General features: G+C 35.8%; 1 protein-coding gene across 3 annotated transcripts in view; it reads left to right on the top strand.

Annotated features, from left to right (window-relative positions):
* Window positions 1-397: 397 nt before the first annotated feature.
* Window positions 398-20,300, top strand: part of Rab28 (RAB28, member RAS oncogene family) — a 92,016-nt gene continuing 72,113 nt past the window's right edge. For all 3 annotated transcript variants that reach the window (XR_015046923.1, XM_021162255.3, XM_021162256.2), the window contains exons 1-3: window positions 398-658; window positions 4,885-4,981; window positions 10,142-10,230. Coding sequence is in view for 2 of the 3 variants with exons in the window: in XM_021162255.3 (XP_021017914.1) it covers window positions 584-658; window positions 4,885-4,981; window positions 10,142-10,230 (261 nt within the window). In the remaining variant the exon portion in view is untranslated. The remainder of the gene's footprint in view (window positions 659-4,884; window positions 4,982-10,141; window positions 10,231-20,300) is intronic.

The following is a 20,300-nucleotide window of genomic DNA, read 5'->3' as shown; positions in this document are numbered from 1 at the left end:
ACCGACAGGAAGGATCCTGTGCACGCGCAGCCCGAAGCGTCCCCGGCTGCCCAGAGACAGACCCCGCCCCCGCACCTCTTCCAGGCTCCAGGCTTCCAAGGCGACAAATACCATGTCCCCGCCCCCTTGGACTAAATCAATCATGTGAGTTATGTTCTCAGACCTCATGAAAACAAGAAAGAAGGGCAGGGCACCCGAGAGCTACTCTTCTCTAATGCGGTTTCACTTCACTGTAAAAAAAACACTAACTTTTGTCTCCTAGCCAATGTTCCCCGCGAGCAAACCGGGACGCCCGGTCTCCATCTACGTACTCCCCCATTGCAGTGTGATGGTTGGAGCGGGGGCGGGGCGTCTTTTGAGTGACGCTAGGGGCGGGGCTTTCCGGGGGGCGGAGCCCTGTTGGGGGAGGGGAGGAGGGCAAGATGGCGGCCGGTGAGTGATTCTCCCTGGCTTCCTTCAGGGCCGAGGAGACGCCGGGGCGGGGGACCCGCTCGTACAGCCCGCCGGCCTCCTCACCCCCGCCCCCGGAGGCCTCCTCTTTCCCGTCCTCCACCTCGGGGGCAGGCCAGCATCCTCGGACACCATGTCAGACTCTGAGGAGGAGAGCCAGGACCGGCAACTGAAAATCGTCGTGCTGGGGGACGGCACCTCGGGGAAGGTCAGTCGTCCAGCGGGCCCGGCTCCCTGGGTTGCAGAAAGCTTGGTCCGGGTCGGGCGTGTCGGGCCCTCGGGGAGCGGAGCGCTGTCCAGCACTGCGTCCGCCCCAGCCTTGGCCTGGCTCGCCTCAGGCCGCGGCCTTGCTCGCGCCTGCGCCCTGTGCGCGTGCCCGCCGCCCGCCCGCCCGCCCGCGGGACCAGGCCAGCTCCTGGGGTGGGGGCCCCCACCCGGACCCACACGAATGGCGACGATGCACTGGCCGAGGGCCCTCCCCACACGCTAGCTGCCTCTTGAGTGTCCTCTCTCACTTTAGTTCCATTCTTAGCACCGGTCCGTGCAAGGGTTCATTCAATAGGTATTTATTTAGCTCCCGTGATGGGCAGGATGTCGGGGGACACAGGGACTTTAAAGCCTAGCCTTCTGCGACCGTTGGTTGCTGGGATGAATGGGCGCGTGCAGGAGAGGACACGCAGGCAGTTAGTCCCCTGCCTCCTAGGCCCAAGTTCTCGACCCGAAGTTGTGAACTGACATGGGATAAACATTGCCTCGGTGCCTGGTACTTGCTCTAGGGAGAGGGTCCCTAGCGTCTCCGAGCGACTGCGGGTTAACCTTCCCACTAAAGCCATGCCGGCTTCTCCGGGCGCCCTCACACCTGTCGCAGCACTCTTGGGGAAGGTAGCTTAAGTTCCTCTTCCTCTGCCCCTGCCAGCGTCCAGTCTTCTCCCGCCTCTGGGACTGCGCTGGAGTTGGACCTGGTTTCTGTGGTGACAGCTTTTGCATCATTCCCGGAAGGAAGCTTTGCACACGCTTTCGTGCTTTGGTTCTGAAATTTGGGCTCCAAAGCCGCTACAGACGGTTTCATTCTAATTGCAAAAATTGGAGTCTTCTGTTATTCCATTCCTTGGTTTCCCAGGATACTTGCCTGTAGAGCACTGTCCCGAAGAAAACAGTCTAATGTGATGCTATTTATTTATTTATTTATTTATTTTGAGCAAAGATCAGAGCTTGGCTGCTTCTGTTCAGGAAGTGCATGAAATATTGTGCACTTAAACGTTTCGAAGAAGCAAATTGTTGTACATCAGCATTATTTCTAAACATTAATTCAACAAAAGCTAGAATATTTTTATAGGTTTCATTACTTAGATTTTCTTTTTAGCCACACATTGTGTTTTTGTTTCATATATTCATTTGCATTTAGTGAACAACTGAACTTGCTATCCATTTAAAACCATGACACTTCAATACTATTATCTAAAAGACCTCCAGATTGCCTATTAAGTCTACTATTATTTTTATATTTAAAATTTAAATATATCTCATCAAGTATTTAAAATATTTGACATATTTTCTTTAAAGTTTTACTCATCTGTCTGCTAATATTTAATACATGCTGAAATTTATTAATAGTTTTCTATATATATTTAAAATGTAGACAGTCATACATTATTTTGCCTTTGTTGACAGTTTGGTGTAATTAGTTTTCACCTCTGTTAAAAGTTCTGTCCAGTGTTGAATAATGTATAATTTTTTTCTCTTCTGTATGGTTGAGTTAGGGTTGTCACTCTGCATTGAAGAATGAGTGATCTTTTTATGGTATCCTGACTCAGCCTTTATCTTCTTAAGTAATATATTTAAAATGTCATAACATTTTCTTCTCTATACCTTCAGAGATGAGCTTCTGAACCTTAGCCGTGTTCCATTCTTACCACAGCAGGCTTTGTTTTCTGTGTTCACCTCACAAGTTACTGAGAGCTCCACTCTCTGTCTGCTTCTTTTACTCCCTTTGGTGAAACTCAGACTCACTTTCATTCTTATTTGCATCCTCATTTAATTCTGTGCCATTTTGTAGTAGTTGAGCTTTCAGCATTTTGTCCCCACAGGCAGAAGCAATAAAGAATAGCACTGGGAAGACCAGTAGCAGTTTATGGAAAAGATGCTTCGTTTATCCCTCTAGAGCCATGTGTTTTTATGTCTTTCTTTTCTGTTTCAGATTTTCAATTTAATTACACATTTTCTTAAGATGTTTTTGAAGCAAAATATTCTTTTTGTTATCATAATAAATACAATGATACCCCTTTGGTATCATTTTAATGTATAGATTGGAGAAAGAGCGTTCCCCAAATCAACACAAACACCCCGTATATACACACATCAGCAAGCAAATAGAAATATTTTGGATATGGTAGCTGGTTGTTTACTCTAAGGAGGCCATTTAAACAGAAACTTGTGAGAAATTATTGAATATGAAAAATGACACTAAGTATAAAGAACTGAAGAGGAAGTGCCTCCCACAGACGCCGTTGATGCTCTCATTTTCATAGCAAAATGTAAATGATTTAAGAACCTAGATTACTACTATATGTGGCGTATGACTTAGACATTTGGCAGTTCATTACTTTGAGTTTGGAGGTCCTGTGATTTTGAGGCTTTGTGTTTGCTTTAGAGTTTTGAGGGCAGGGCTTTAAAAATCTGGAAATCTTGTTTTCAAGGAAAGAACTTTATTCAGAATCTTTCAAAATATATAATTGTTTTTAGTAAAATGAAGTATTTATTAGGTTTCATGATTGCATTTTCCAAATAAAATTTGTCTTGTTGTTATTCTTCCATGGCTTTATGCTCTCCCACTCACACTTGTATCCATTTCTGAATAATACTGAATATAAAAGCAATATATTAGAGAATCTTAAATGAAAGAGAAAAATACCCCAACGAACTATAGGCGGTGCATGATGTGTCTTATTTTCTTGAGTTTTAAACATTTCAACCATTCCTATGTGAAACATTTGGAATACTTGCAGAACTGTAAGCAGTGGTATTTTTCTCTGGACCACTGAGCCTCTGTGCAGATACTTTGGTGCTTTGTGTTTGCCAGACTCAATGGAATAATTAAAGCTGACGGAAACCCAGAAGATCTTTAAGAACCACATAGCTCCGTCTTTCATTCTGATTTCTCATTTTACTGTTACGAGCTTCAGTGATATAATCCATGCAGCGAGTTTATATCTAAGTGTTTGCCTGGACATCTTTCATATGGGAGTGTTCAATGAATACCTGATGCAAAAATCTTAGACATTTATTATAATTACATTATTGGAATGTTAAAGTTTGGAGTTAGAGTGCGCAAATTGTCCTTTGTGGGAAAAATACGGCCCTTGTGTAAAAGAAATGTAACTCACCTTGCTAAAAGGACTTGAAGTATGGCCAAGGGTTCCTTAAAACTTCTGTTCTAATGTCATAATTAACTATCCTAGTTTTTTTTTTAAAGGGTTGACTTTTAAAATAAAACAGGATTAAAAGAAAAAAAAAAAAGAGAGAAATCAAAAAACTAAAAAACCTGACAGCCTATCTTGAGACTTAGTGATGCTCCTTTCTCTACCTTTGGATAGGCTTTCAAGTAACAGCAGTGCATTTGAAATTCTTTATTCTGAGTTTAGAATCATTTCAGTTGTTCCTAGGAATATCTTTTGGCTTTGATAGGAAACGACTTTCTAAAGGAAAGCCCTGGAGTCCTTTAGTGAAATTTAGAGTTTTTTTTTTTTTTTTTAAACATGCATAGAATTTTTGTTTATAATATCTTGTGATTTGTTAGCACTGTCTTCAGATAAATAATAGTTATTTTGCCTGTTTCCTTTTAATCTTAGAATACTAGCCCTTTTATTTAAATGGTACACATTATCATGATAATTCCGTATAATTATTTTTGATGTCTTAAGTATAGAGAAAAATGAATACAATGTTTTTTGTAGAAAAAACCAAAACCAATTCTACAAGTAGCTTTCTCTTCCTTACTCAGTGTTTCTTATTATTAGCTAATGGTACAGCTATCCTCAGAGCATGTAGCCTTAGAAGGAAACGTAAGGATCTTTGAAAAATTGATTAAAGCAATATGTAAAATTGAGATCTTAATTATATTGTTGCTTTAGTTCCCATTTATAATTCTCAGAGTCTAATTTCCATCAAGGAGAAAGAGCTTGAAAATCAGAATAACTAATGAAATCTGATTAGATTAGGCTACTGTTTCCACTGCTGGTTATTGCAAGTGCAGTCAGTATTCCTGGGGAGGTTGAGTCTCCAACCTCATGACTGATTAGAGCTGCTAAAGGTTGTTTGTTGAATTCATTAAAGTATACATGTTAGTATTACTTAATAAGTTTAGAGGTGTTCTTATGTTTACATTTTTTAAACAAAGAAATTAATTTTGCTGTTCTGTGCATCCATTTTTTTTAGACCTCCTTAGCTACGTGTTTTGCTCAAGAGACATTTGGGAAACAGTACAAGCAGACGATAGGACTGGATTTCTTTTTGAGAAGGATTACCTTACCAGGTGAGAGACTATAAATCTACAAGACTGTGTAGGTCTCGCTCACAGGACAGCCTTACTAGGTAAGAGACTATAGAACCTTACCTGTGTGAGGTTATATAAGTCTCACAGGAACATTACATGACATCATCTATCATTAGCAACTAGTGTGAGTGTATCCTGTCCCCTTGGGTAAGAAAATGTTTATCAGGTCCCTATTCTATTGCTGTTACTAGCAGCTCGGCACTTCTCTTTTTTGAGAATAAACAATAGTTGCTTATAAAATTCCAGAAAGCTTTAAAAAATTAAATGCTATACATTTGTTGACTGCTATTGTATTAATGAAATGTAAAAATATTGGGAAGGCATTGAAAATACCCTTTTGATTAGCTTCTATTCAGTTTTTTGTTTGGAAGTTGGAAGCGAAGTATTATGTAGCTGTGGAACTTCTGTGCTCTAATATGTGAATGCTGTTTTATGCAAGGCAGCATGAAATTGCTGGCATTTAATAGACCACTAAAATTTAGGGTCCCTAGGCACTCATAAAAGTACAGTTTGAGCATTCACGATGTTTCAGTTCACCATGCAAAGAAACTATTTAGATGCCAGTTGCAGCACATTTTGTGGGAAATACAGGGAAATAATAACACCAAGAGAGTGGTTTATGTTTTAGGTTAGTTTCTGAACAATTGGAGCTTTAAAATGTATCTATTTAATTTCAGTGATTAAATGACATTTCAAATAGTTTATTAAAAGTATTATCTTGATTGATTTTTTACAAACCATCACTGTCTCTTCTGTGAATTAAGAGGTCGCAATTGTAATAGCAGATTATTTATACTGAAATGTGAATAAGTTTCAGTATTACTAGGATTAATTCCCCATCTATTGGTAACTTCCTATAAAAATTATAGAGCAGTTCAGGAAAGCTTTTGGCAATTTTAGATATTATTTGTATCTCATTACTGCTATCTCCTGTTATGTTTTTTGATGGTTTATGATTGGATCTCAATCCAAAATAGGTTAGGTGATACAGTATGAGAAAAAAAAATCTAAATTCTAATTTTTCTACTACTCAATTATTGTTCAGAGGTTTAATGAGAAGCATGTGTGTAGTATGTTCATTATTTCATTTATATTTTATTTTCCTGTATTCAAGATTGAAAATATCATTTTACTTGCTCATATGGAGTGAGCAGTTGCTAATAGGATAGATACATGCATAGATACATACTGAAAACATCAGTGCCTAAGCCTGACACAGTGATTCTAGTTGTTGGATACAGAGAGCCTAAATAGTTCTTTTTCTGGGATGATTAATTAATTAGTCAAAGCACCAAGTTACCTCTTAGTTTTGTTTAAATTTTCTAATTTTTTAGCTGAAAGGCTGAAATACAGGAACAAAAACCTACCCAAATATTAATATTATAACAAAAGATAGTTTTGGATATTATATATATATGATATCTCTGAACTGTTGCACAATGAGTTAAAAATCGTGACTACTTTGTAAAATATTATTGATATTTTTGAAGTACAAATTTATAACATGCTTAGATTTAGAAAGATTTTAGGTTAAAAATGGCATTAGGAAATATATGCTTTTAATGAATGTATATTTTAATTTTCCTTATGAAGTTTGATGAGTAGAATTCCAGAAAAAAATCATATAATTTTAGAAGATAGTTTTAGTTACTTAATGGATTCAAAATGATCACAGGTATTTCAGTTAAAAATTATTTTAGTATATTTTGATTTAGTATAAAATTATGATTTTATATAATATTAACTATATACTCTGCACACTGACTCCAGTTTTAAGTCATTGTAATGTCTAAGGTATGATGATTAGTGTTTGTATCATTTGTTAACTAAAACGTCACAGGAAAGAGTCTTTGAATTTATACTAATGTAGCATAGCATGTGAATCTAAGATTTGTTATGAATTTAGTCACTGTCTATTTATTCACATTTTCTTCATGCATCTTTTCAAGGTCATTACTTTGTGATACTCATCCATTTTAGTGTATTGCATGATCTGGTATGCTGTATAGTCTGGATGCAACCACTGTGCAGATTTTGCTTCTTAAAATAGTGTATCTGTTAGTCAGAGATTCTGCTGATAGAGCTTCTTAAGAGCCTTAGTCAAAATACCTTCAGGAAGCCTGTGGTACAGTCCAGTAAACAGCGCTCGCTCTACTGTGAAAAGGATTTCTGAGCCTTTGGCACAAGAAGTGGGGAGTCCTGTGTTTTTGAGTTCCATCGTGACTATGCAGCACTTTAAGTAAGGTTAACTGAGGCACCCAGTGTACTTATACAAGGGCACTGTTGAATCCCTGTGGTGGCTTTGACTTATGACAAATGCAACTTACCTCTCTTTTATCTTTTAATATAAATGCCACTTCATCTAATCTTTTTCCCTAGCCACATGTCATTTCTTAGAGAAGACAGGGGTTTTATAGCAGTTTGCATTTGAGATTAGAATGCTGACAGATTCTTTAATGTTCTTTATTTGTTGGAATTTTGATTTTACAAAATATTACATTGATTAACTGAGCATCTTTTGTATAGCTTTATAGCTATATTATATTGAATATATAATAGCTATTGCATGATATGCTGGCAAAACTTAAAGGTAAATAAGTTTGAATCATAGTTTTATGTTATTTTTGGACTTCAGGTACAAAATATCCATTTTATTTTTAGTTTTGTATACTAATAAGTCTAAAATTAAAATGTAGATGTTAAAGTATTTTTCTAAGAATATGAAATAACTATGATGATAATATTACTCATTGAAGATAAAAGCCATAGTAATTTTTCTTGCTAGATTTTTTGCAATTAAAGTTATGCATTACTAATAATTTTAGGGGAATTTTAGTTTTTAGTGACTGGAATCGATATCTTAAGAAAATAAAATGCAAGCAAATAACAAAAAGTATTCAGAAAGATAAAGATTTTAAAATTACTTTCTTACACAGATGTAAATCTTCTAGATGGCAATTAAGTGTCTGAGCTGGCTGCTTAAGTGACTCTCACCAGAATTTGGAAGCATACAGTAAAGATTGTTCCTGAAGTTATTAGCAGAACTTTTTATAATGTGTAATTCAGGAGGCTCTGGATATCAGAATGAAAAAGAAGAGGGAGAGGGAAAAAGCATCATTTTTGGATGCTAGCTTAAGCAGTAGGGATTATTGGGCCTTGAGGAAATGGGATTAAATACTTAGTAATTATTATTATTATTTTTAAAAAGATTTATTTATTTATTTATTATATGTAAGTACACTGTAGCTGTCTTCAGACACTCCAGAAGAGGGAGTCAGATTTCATTATGGATGGTTGTGAGCCACCATGTGGTTGCTGGGATTTGAACTTCAGAAGAGCAGTCGGGTGCTTTTACTCACTGAGCCATCTCACCAGCCCTACTTAGTAATTATTAGTGTGTGGCCTGAAATTTTACTCTGTGTGCATTACTATTGGGGAGGCTGTCTTTTGCTATAAACTGAGGAGTTCAATTTTGCAAGTGAAATGAAGAGACTGCTGCCTGTTGGTGCAGGCTTCATACCTCATTCATACCTTTCTAGTAACAGTTAGCTTTGTCCCCATCTGATGTCAGATGGCATCAGAAAAGATGAGTTTAGCTTTGGTTTTCATAAAAATTAGAATTGTAAGAAATTGGTTTTATGCAGTCTGTTGGCTCATAGTCTATGATATTTGGGTTTCAAATTAATAGAGCTAGAATGTTTTGGTCATAACTCACAGCCCTGGAGCTGCATGTATGGCAGTGACCACAGCGATAAACTTCAGTAGCTCTCATTAGTGCTAATGGATGTTCCTCCTGGACATCTCTGCCCTGTAGCAGATGGGACAGATCTACATCTAAATAATGGAAATCTTGTAATACAAGTCCACAGAAACGAAGCTGAAGTGTAAAACTTTGATGACTAATTTACTGTTGTGTTTTCTTTTTAGAAGTATAGTTAAATGGTAGAATGGACATTCTCAGATTTTAGTGTTTTACATTGATTTAAAAATTCATGGTTTTAAAATTTGTTTTATTTTTGAAGAGAGTTCATTTTTTTTTAGTTTCTAAATTTTTATCTAAAACGTTTTCCAATTTGTGATTCATTCTGAATGTACCAGGACAGACTTTGGAAAAAACAGTATAATTTTATGAGAAAAAAGTTTTGTACATAGTCTTTGAGTTTTGTAGTTTAATCAATAGTTGTATTGTTAAGAGAGAAAAGTTTATTTAATTTTTGTTCATGTCAATACATACATGAATTCAGAGATTGCCTTTTGGTGTTCTTGGTAGCTCTTATAATTCTTGTATGAGATAGAACATTAGATTATTATGAAGACTTTAAAGGACACATAATAATTTGTTTCAATCATCATACTTTGTACAGGCATGAATCATAGAGTTTAGAAATACACTTTGCCTATAATCACTGTTTGGATTCTTAAAAGAGCTCTTTAGCATTTATATTTTAGAGATTAAATATGAAATCATAATTATTACGTTTACCTTTACATATAACAGCTGACATTCAAATTAAAACTTCATTTCAATAGAAATTATTGGTACATTTTATAGTGTGTTTAGAACACGTGGAGTTTAGAACTGACAGCACAGGTCATAAGTGATTGGGTAGGTTGCTGTATAAAACTTTTATCTTTATAGTGAAAGTATTTTTCTTTCTCTATAGACATGTTTTATATTGATTCACTCTTTGAAAATAATCATTTTGTTAAGGCTTAATTGTGTAAATTAATGTATATAGCATTTTTTTTTAAATTTTATTTTTGCTTTGTGAGATGGGTCTCACCCACTGTGTAGACCTGGCTGTTGTAGAACTCCAGATCAGGCTGGTCCCCAGCTCACAAAGATTCTCATGGAATTCTGGGATTAAAGACATGTATCACCATGCCAGGCACTGAATTTTATTTTATATTAAATAAAATAATAAAGATGTTTCTATAGAAACATCAGGTAAAGTTTCCCCAGCACAATTTGTATGACAACAGTGTTTTCAGTTTCAAATATCTGACCATGTAAATGTGCAGAACACAATGCAAATAGATTTCAGTTTACTGTTGTTATTTAGTGCTCTGTGATACTGTGCTTAGCTGTTAGATTGTTAGTCTTTTGTATTCCTATTTTATATTATTTTTATATTCTAGGAAATTTGAATGTTACTCTTCAAGTTTGGGATATAGGAGGGCAGACAATAGGTGGCAAGATGTTGGATAAATACATCTATGGAGCACAGGTATGATGTAAATTCTATGATTGTATTAATATTTTGAATACTTTCCTTACAAAAGCATGCAGATAACACATCATACATATGTATACACAGAATTTTAATTTTAATTTTACGTTATTTAATGTGTATGGATTTTTAAAATCAATCAATTTTTAATTTATTTTGCTTGTATATATGTCTGGGCATCACATATATGTGGTGCCTAAGGAGGCCAGAAGAGGGCATCAGATTCTCTAGGACTGGACTTACAGATAGTTGTAAAGCTGCTATATGGGGGCTGTTAAACATATGTTCTCTAGAAAAGCAGTCAGGGCCATGTCTCCAGCTGGCTTTGTTTTGTTTGTTTGTTTTGAGATAGGGTGTGAATGTGAAGCCCTGTGGACCAAGCTGACCTATGGCTCAGAGGTCTTCCTGCTTCTGCCTCCCAAGTACTGTTATTAAAGGCATAGGCCACCAGGTTTGGCTTGCTATTTTGATTTTTATCTGATATGTAGATTTTATATGTGCTAGTCCTTTGGTTTCATTCTTTCCAGACTACATTTGCAATGGTTTGGTGGAAATTGGAAAATGCTTTAAAACTCTCTTGTACTTATTTTATTAAATACTACTGTTATAGGTTGAATAAATACAGTAATTTGGTTTCATGGCTACTATCAATAAATTGAATGAAATATTTAAAAGAGTATTCATTTAAGTTGAAAGGAACAAAATATATTTCTACATATCTGTCTTTTTGAACTGTGTAATTGGCTTATTAAATAATTATAATTCAGACTAATATATGTAACCTTATTCTGTACCAGACAAGTAGATATGGTTTTATGTATGAAATAATACAATAGTTTAATAATAATAACAGAATGTTTTCAGAGGAAAGTTTATGTATAAATGACATTTGGATATTTGCCTAATTTTTTTTTTTGGCAGTTTGACCTTGTAACAGATTTAATTTATGCTTGTGTAATTTATGCTGTGTCTTATTTATTTATTTATTTATTTATTTATTTATTTATTTATTTATAAAAACCAGATCTAATTCTATGGTCCAGGCTGGCTTGGAACTCACTTGTAGCTCAGGCTAGCTTTAAACTCATGGCAGCCCCCTTCTGCCTTAGCCACCAAGAGTTGAAATTACAGATGTGAACCACTATATGCCTGGCTATAATTTATGTTTTAATAAAATTATACAATATAAAATATGCATTAGCAAAACTCTTTTGGAATTATTTTATTTTTAAAGAGACCCAGTGAAGAATAATTACCTTTTAAATGCTTTGGCAGATTGCTTTTTCTTTCTGACAGAGATGTGAAGGATGCAGTGATACTATTTGTAGCATGTTTGTGGACAAGTGTAGATGTGCATGGCACTTACTGCACTCTTACACAGGACTTGTGTATGTACTGTGTATTTTTGCTTTTGCTTCTGGTTTTAGTCTGAAGCTTCTCTACGATCGTGAGACATGAGGGTAATCTCTAAATGTTCTTAGTGCTTTATTGGAGTTTGGTGTTTTAAGTATAGAAAGCACAATTTGCTTTAGTGAAACTGTGTTTCTTATAAAAATGAATCTGTAGGATAAAGACAGAACTTTACACAATTTGGCTCTTATCAGTAACCATGGAAAATGGAATCTATTTTATTCTATCAAATAATGAGAAGTACACATGAGATGACAGGATTCTCGATCATTTGCAATGGGCCCAGAGGCAGTTGTTTTCACTTAGGTTTGACTCTTAACATTTTCTTCTTTGTCTTTTGTACATTATCTTGTTTCTTTTGCAAAGTCTTTCTGCTTATGGTTCATGGTTATATTTATGATTATATGACCTAATAGTTTATATGCATTAACTTTTTAAAGCTGTAGCTCATTTTTTTTAGGTTCTTTTTTGCAATTGTTTAGAGCTTTTTCTTCTATGGTGCTGGAACATTAATTCCACAGCTTTTTACATCCCAGACTAAAGCTATACCACTGAGCTACATCCCTTGTTGTCTCTTATTAAACTGATTATGTTTAAAATAGATATTAGGCAGGAGAGAAATGGTGGGGCAGAAAGATGCAGGGAGCCACAGTCCTTGTTTTACTTATGAGAGCGGGTAGATTGGATTTGAAAATAACAGATCTTTTTCTCCTTGTCACATAAAATATATCTACAGGCCACATATCAGTTTTGATTTTTGTTTGTAAATAAAAATTGAGATGGTCTCTCTTCTAGTGATATATGACTCACTGTAGCTTATTGTTTTAAATTTAATTGTGTTTATGTATGCACAACATGTGCCATGGTGCACTTGTGGAGGTCTGAGAACAGCTTAATGGAGTCTGTTTTTGCCTTCCACCTTTGTGTAGGATTATTTGTTGAGCTGTATTGTCTGCTCAGAATAGGTTTGTTGGTAGACAAATAGAAGTAATTTATGCATTATTGGACAGATAATACTAAAGTTGATTCTTTTCTTCTTTGTTTTAAAATTATACAATATACTGTATGAGTTGGATTTTGTTATTTTTGCTTTACTTTAAATTATGTAAAATGTATCATTTAAATTATTTAAACATTTATTACTTTTATATGAAAGTAAATATTGTGGTGAAAGCCACAAAATATGCTATCTCAGATGTCTAATTTACTATATTCATAATATTATGCAATTATATCCTTAAGTCAGTATATATTTTATGTTGTTACATCAGTGCTTAAAATGTGAAGTTGTATAGAACTTCCTTCAGGTTTTTGTTTGCTTGTTTGTTTTTGATTACTTTTTTTTCTGAGATATTATTTTTGTTTGTTTGTTTGTATTTTGGTGTAGTTGGGCTGTCCTGGAGCTCACTCTTTACACCAGGCTGGCCTTGAACTAAGAGATCTGTCTGCTTCCCAAGTGCTGGGATTAAAGGCATGCATTACTACATCTGGTACCCAGAATTCTTATATTTACTTTTTAAGAACACTTGCGTTTGGTGAAATGAACTTCATTTCCTAGAAGAAAGTGAGCGTTATGTGCCTTCTTAGAATGTGTTATGCACAGCTCTACCTTGATGTACATGCTGACTTCTTAGTCACAACTTTGTTACCAAGCACGTTCTCTGCTGTGCTAAGTAACAGCATAATGCAGTGTTTCTGAGAAATTCGTTCTAAAAACTTGAAATTCTGAGAAGATGAAATAAATTACCATAAGTTAATAATAACGTAATAACCTTTTTTGTGCTCTCCAGAAATTCTAAACCTAAAAGGTATGTCGAATATACAAAAGTACATTTACCAGTAGGCGTGTCTGTTGAAGTATATGTAAATAATATACCTCAGCCAAGGACACCAACATTTGAGGAGTTACTTTTTAACAGGGCATAAACTCTTCATGCATAGTGTTTCAGGAGTTTGTTTTTAGGATCCTAGCTTAATATGCTACTTAGAAAACCTCTGGTTGAGGTTTTCTGACTTCTGCATTGTTTATAGAATTATCTTACATATGTTTCTTCGGTACTGTAGAAGAATTGTCTTAAATAAATCTGGGTCAGTAAGCTATAGAGTGTTGTTTCTTGTGTGCATGTGGATGTTTTTTAAAGTACTAGTATCCAGGAAGAAATTTATTTGAAAGATGGAAGTTTACTAGGCTTTAGATAAAATTGATCATTTTACTCCTAGCAACATTAAACTTTAGCAAAAGTCCTATTAAATAATGTAGGTTGAAACCAAGTGAACTGACCTCCAGAATTAAGCTATTGTGACAAGAGCTAGTTTTAAGAATTAAAATAAGTTTTAGTTAAATGCCTAGATTTTAAATTAACTTAAAAATTTCTAGAAGTCTTCAGTAAGATGTTATAGGCTATTTTCCCTAGCGGTTAGGAGCAAATACACAGCACGTAGTGTTTAGTGCCCTGTAACCTGTGGCTAACAGAGGCTAATAACAAACCTCAGGGAAGGGCTGGATGTTTCGTTTTTGTAGCTCTTTCCATCTTGGAATCTAAGTGGTTTGCAAACACTGCTCTACTGAGCATAAACTCAATGAAGTGTAGTCATTTGTGAGGTAGAACACAACTACTATTGTGCATCAGTGCCCCACACAGATGAGCCTGCTTGTTAACCACCAAGAAAATGATTTGGTGCCAGTATGACAGCTAGAGACAGATTATATCTAAAAGCTTGACTCTTGAGACCTTTTACTATGACTTTTTTATTGAGAAATTGCCAAATATAGCTATATTTATAGTCTTCTTGCACTAGCACTTCTTTAAAATGTTTTTATTTGAAGTTTTAAAAATTAAATCTAATTATATTATTTCTGTTTTTCTGTATCTCCCTTCAGTCATTTCTATTCCCTCTTCCCTTGGGTCCTCTCAAATGGATGGTCTCTTTTTATTTAATTATTATTGTTCTGTATCTATAAATGCATACATATATAAATATAACCTGCTGGGCTCATTGTACTAGTATTTTCTATATTGTAAGTATTCTATGTTATAGCCATTGTATAGTATCTATGATTTAATTAATTTCCCTGTGTAATTAAGAAATGAAATAAATTATTTCTCTTGTAGGTTAGATGAAAAAAAAAAGCTGAATCAATGACCTCTTGTTTTTCCTTTTTTTTTAATTTGGGTTTTATTGCTAAAGATGGCTGTGAGCCACCATGTGGATTCTGGGAATTGAACCCAGGTCTTCTACAAGCGAAACAAGTACTCTTAACCTCTGAGCCATCTCTCCAGCCCTGAACCGTTCATTTTTGATATTATGATGTATTCAATATTTTATAATTATTAAGACTATGATTACTATAGTCTAATTTAAATAAAATTATAATAAAGACTATTACTAGGAAAATTATTAAGAATATGAAATGTTAAAATTACGGTATCATTTGCCAATTGTAATGAAATTATAATAAAGATGAGGAAAAGTTATTAAGGGCATGAAGTATTGCCACGAATGTGTGTTACTTACAAGCAGCAATCAGTTATTTACCTTGAGAATGCTGTGTAGTTGTTGTCATGACTAATGCCTATTTAAATACATGAAGCAGATGCAGACAGTGCTCCCTAAAGTAACCTTGCATTCATGTAGAAGAGTCTGGAACGTTACAAAGCGAAGTGGTCGTGTCTTCTTGAAACTGAAATGGAAGGTCCAGTATAGCAAAAGCACTGGAGAATTGAAAGAAGCATTTCTTAAGGTTGAAGTATGCTTTCCAAAGGTCATTTGAAAAGGTTTGGGAAGGAGAGGAAGGACTGGAAGCTGAGTTAGGGAGGGAAAGAGAAGGGCAGCATGGAATAACGAAAGGAGAAAGATGATGGCCTGTGGGTAGTCAAAGGTGTCTGGGACAGGAGAAATGCTAATGCCTTACATACCCACAGCATTGCAAAGGTAATTAGATTCCACAGTTGCCAGGGTTGTTCTGGGGCTGGAGTTGAACTTACAATGTCCTTCACATCTGAGAAAGTTATATTTGTTTGTTATAGTTTTTGGAGAGAGTCAGAAGAACCCTGCATTGACTGATATAGCAAGAGACTCAGCTTTGAGGGACCTCCTGAGGAGCTAACTACCCAAGAGTGCTTCTAGAGGCTGGAGCTGGTAGTAGAGGCTCTGAATGTCAGATATTTGGTTCATTTCACCTGTATTGCCAAATTCGTAGCCATAAAGTTGATTATATATCCATTTGATATCTGTGATGTCAACACTGATGACTTTTTTATTCAGTCTGATACTGCTCACTCTGTCTTTTCCCTGTAATTGATTTTTAAAGGAATCTTTTTTTGTATACTTTTTCTTTTCTCAACTTTATTAATTTGTGTTCTAATTTTTATTTCTATTCCTTTTTCTTGCTTTGTCTGAAATTGTCTTTATTTTGGTTTCCTATCATAGGAACTTATATTATTGGTCTTTCTTCTTTTCTAATTAGTATATTCAATCTAAACTGGTGTATTAGTTATTTTTCTGTTGCTGTGATAAACCATCCAGACCATACAAGAGTTTATTTTGGATTATGGTTCCAGAGGGTTAAGTGTTAATCACAGTGGGGAGGCATGACAGCAGGTTACAACCAGAGGAATCTGAGAAATTATATCTTCAGCTGCAGATACAAAGTGATCCCCATCAGAGTGGTGCTGACTCCTTGGACTAGAGTCCCCTTAAGAGGAGGCTTTTGACTATTGATGTGTTGGAGTTCTCTTATAGAAGAATGGGGTAGGAAGAGGATTATTGGATCCTCAACTGAGATTCCAGCAGCTCCCTCCCACACCTGTCTGCCATGTGTATGTAGGTCTGTCCTAATGGTACTTGGCCTCTTGGTCTTAGAAGGTACTGGAGTGTGTAGTCTTAACTGAAGGGCCACTCCATCTCTGCAGCTACGGGGATGTCATCATCTAGGCTACCAGGGCTCCTGTAAGTACTACCTCACCCAAGCTCTGTAAGTGAGCCCTGTAAACTTACGAGTTCCTTAAATTGGATTTTGGTGGAATGCACTTTGTTTTGTCTTTGGTGCCTTATATTGATGGGATAGATCCTTTTGTACATCCCCCAGGGAAGAGTTCCTGTAGTAAATGTCCAATAATTTTCTACTGAAAATGGACAAAGTGAGTGAATAACAAGAATTTAGGAAAATGGACCTTTGATATGAAGTTTTATGTTGCTTTGGCCCTGGATGTGTTGTACCTTTTAGGTACAGTTCTAGGTGCCAGAAATATCAGTTCCTATAGTATCTGTTTCATCCCACCAGTGTTTTTTAGTTTGAAAGAATTCTTTTCAGTAGAATTATGTGCTTGTAGTTGCTCTTATCTTGAAGCTCTGCTGATACTGTGCCAAAATATGGAAGGAGGGCAAAGTTCTTTCTTTTAATGAAAACATGTCAGTCTTTCAGTGGGCTTCAGCTCAATGAGAGGCTGGCTAGAGGAGCAGAAGTTGGAAACGTTCTTTCACCCAAGGGATATGATGCTTTGAAGAGTATTGCAATGGTTACTTTCTCCTTGTCAGAACCAGGAGTGAACCTTTTCTTGCTCTGCGTGTTCCTGGAGATAAATCTTGTGAAAGTATGGTGTGGTTTGAAGACTGGGCTGCTCAGAGTCCCTCGTGCTTCAGTCAGGCCACAGTTCATTATGGGTTGTCAGCATTACTGTGTAGATAATCCTCTGACCCAGGGAAGTAGGTCTTGTCTGTGACTGTCTGCATTTACTGTGCTTTCCTTGATGTGCTCCCGTCTCAGTTCTCTAATGAGCCCTGAAAAAAATCTGGTTTTTCTGTTTTAAGGACAGAGGTGATGACCAAAGTTCTTTATATGTCAGAAGCCAAAACTCCTAAAGTTTCTTTTGCATTTTGTTGTTTTGTTTTCATATCAGCTTTTCAGATATTTCTATGTAACACTGAAAGTCAAATCCAGTAATAATTATGATAATAAGAACAAAGATAAAGTAGTTAGTTGTTTTTATGTTTAATTGTGTCAAGAATATTTGGGTTAGAGGATAGCTAGGTTAGTGAATGAAGTTTATTTATTTATTTTTATGAGTCTAAAAGAATCCTTTGACTGAGAGATATGGGGACACATTGGTCTAAAATAGGGATTGGCAGGCTTTCTTATAAAGAGTTAGATGTAAATATTTCGGGGAAGACTTGCAGGCTATTATCTCTTTTGCAGTGAGTCAGGTCTGCAGTTGTAACGCTAAAGCAACCACTGATAATTCTTAAGTAAAACAGCGTTAAATAGAAGCTTATGAAATATCCATGGACTTGAACCTTTCTTGGAGATCCACATGCCTACACCTTCTGAATCCTTGACTTAAAGGCATGTACCACTGTGTTAGCCATCAGTACATGGTGGCATATGTGTTCTACTTGCATGTGTTCTGTCTGACTCAGCTATTGTTCTACCTTGAGTAAAGATTTTCATGCATTAATCAAAAGGTTCCATAATCTCAAGGATTAGTTATCACATATTGGCCTTTGTTTAATGAGTATTAAACACTTCAAAGTTGCCATGAGTATTGACATTGAATAATAAAAGTCATGTACAGTAATGCTAGAAAGATGACTTAGCAAGTAAAACCAGTGAATATTGTTCCAGAGGACCTGGCTCCAATTCCCAGCACCCACAGGGCAGCTTATAACTGTCTATAACTTCTGTTCCAGGGATGTGACATACTCATACAGACATACATGCAATATTGGTGTACATACAAATAAAATAAATTACTAAAAAGTCATGTACAGTTAGCAAATTGCTAATTTCATATTAACTATTTGGTGTGTGTTCTTAGTCTCTTAATTATATAGCTGTATTAAACATTTTTTTAAAATATTTATTTATTTATTTTATTATATGTAAGTACACTGTAGCTGTCTTCAGACACTCCAGAAGAGGGCATCAGATTTTGTTATGGATGGTTGTGAGTCACCATGTGGTTGCTGGGATTTGAACTCAGGACCTTTGGAAGAGCAGTCGGCACTCTTAACCGCTGAGCCATCTCACAAGCCCCTGTATTAAACATTTTTAAAGCGAGATCACAAAGAATAATTAAAGGTGTGTCCAGGCTTAGAATCCAAGGGTAGAACTCTTTCAGCAGTTCCATCATTCCCTACAGAGAGAGGTCAAATCAGTAAGTTGGGGAGTAGCTGTCTCTAGAGTTCAGCTTTGGAACTATATTCTTCAGGAAATAGAAATTTGGTCAGTGATCAGAAAGGTTTTTGAGGCTGAGTCTTGCTCTGTAGTCTAGACTGTTGTAGAGTTTACTCTACAGTAGAGGCTAGACTCAACAGTCTTGCCCTAGCTTCTGCAGTTCTGTGAGAATAGCTGCAAGATACCACATCCGACTTTAAAGTTACAGAATAATGAAACTTAAAAGGATCTTGGGGACTCATGAATCTTATTATAAGATTCAGGTTTTTTCCCAATGTGTATGGGTATTTTGTCTGCATGTTTTATCTGTGCATCACATGTTTGCAATTTCCCCATAGGCCAGAAGAGAATGTTGGATCCTCTGAAACTAGACTTACAGACTGATAACAGCTGTCATATGGGTGCTGGGAACTGAACCAGTTCCTCTGGAAGAAAAGCCAGTTCTCTTAACCCTTGAACCATCTCTCTACTCCCTAGAAATCTATTTTTAAAAATAAGAAATAGGTGACTTAAGGGCCAGTGTGGCTTAATAAAAGCTCAGTACTGGAAGATCATATCAGCATCCAATTTGTTCTAATTTTAGAAACTCAATTAATTTTTGGAAGTTTTTGTGAGTTGTTGAATACACTCACAATTAAATTTTTCATATAAATTAAAAAATGTTGTTAGAAATGCTATGTGATCAAAATGAATTATTTACTAGCTGATATAATTTCTGTTGTCTGGGCTCCCAAGGTTGTTCACATTTATAGTTTGTGTGTTGGGAAGAAATGTTATGAAGTATTCCAGTAGTGTATATATTCAGTAATGTCACATTGATAGCAGCCGCAGTGGAATTCCACCCTTATTACCAATTTATTACTTGCTGTGACTACTGTGTTGTATACTAACCTATTTATATGTCTAGGTTTCCTGGAAGGCTTTCTTGAAGTTTAGCATACTTGTACTTTAGCATTCACCTCCCCAGCAGCCAGCATAATGCATGGTATAGCATCTGCAGGCAAACATATTTAGTCCTTAGTCCTTGGCTACAGTCCTGGTTCCATCAATTATCTATCTGGGTCATCTTGGTTATTATAACCATTTATCCATAAAATGGGGATAATGCCAATCTCTGTAGGAGATATGAGGATTGGTGTAAAGATTTCAATCTGTGTTTGATACGTAGCAAATGCAAAATAGTCATTTTATTATAACATAAGAAGCAGACATGAATTCCATGAGTGACTTATCCTGTAAGCAGAGATTTGTATTAAGTGTTTGACCACAAACTGGATGACAATCAAGAATGTAGTTTGTGTATGTATATACTTCTCTTTTTTTCTTTCATAATATAATGGGATAAATTAAAAAGGAATATGATATATAAGAGGCAGGAAGCAACCCCTCTCTTATATTTAGCTTTTCTTGGACTCTTATTATAGTATCACATCCAGTTTTGCATTGCTCATTTTAAAGAGGATGTCAAAAAACTCTATGTAGT

Source organism: Mus caroli, unplaced genomic scaffold (assembly GCF_978045245.1).
Source record: "Mus caroli unplaced genomic scaffold, Mus_caroli_1 scaffold_4, whole genome shotgun sequence".
Taxonomy (NCBI): Eukaryota; Metazoa; Chordata; class Mammalia; order Rodentia; family Muridae; genus Mus; species Mus caroli.
Note: the sequence above shows the minus strand (reverse complement) of the source record. Positions and strands in the feature narration are given on the sequence as shown.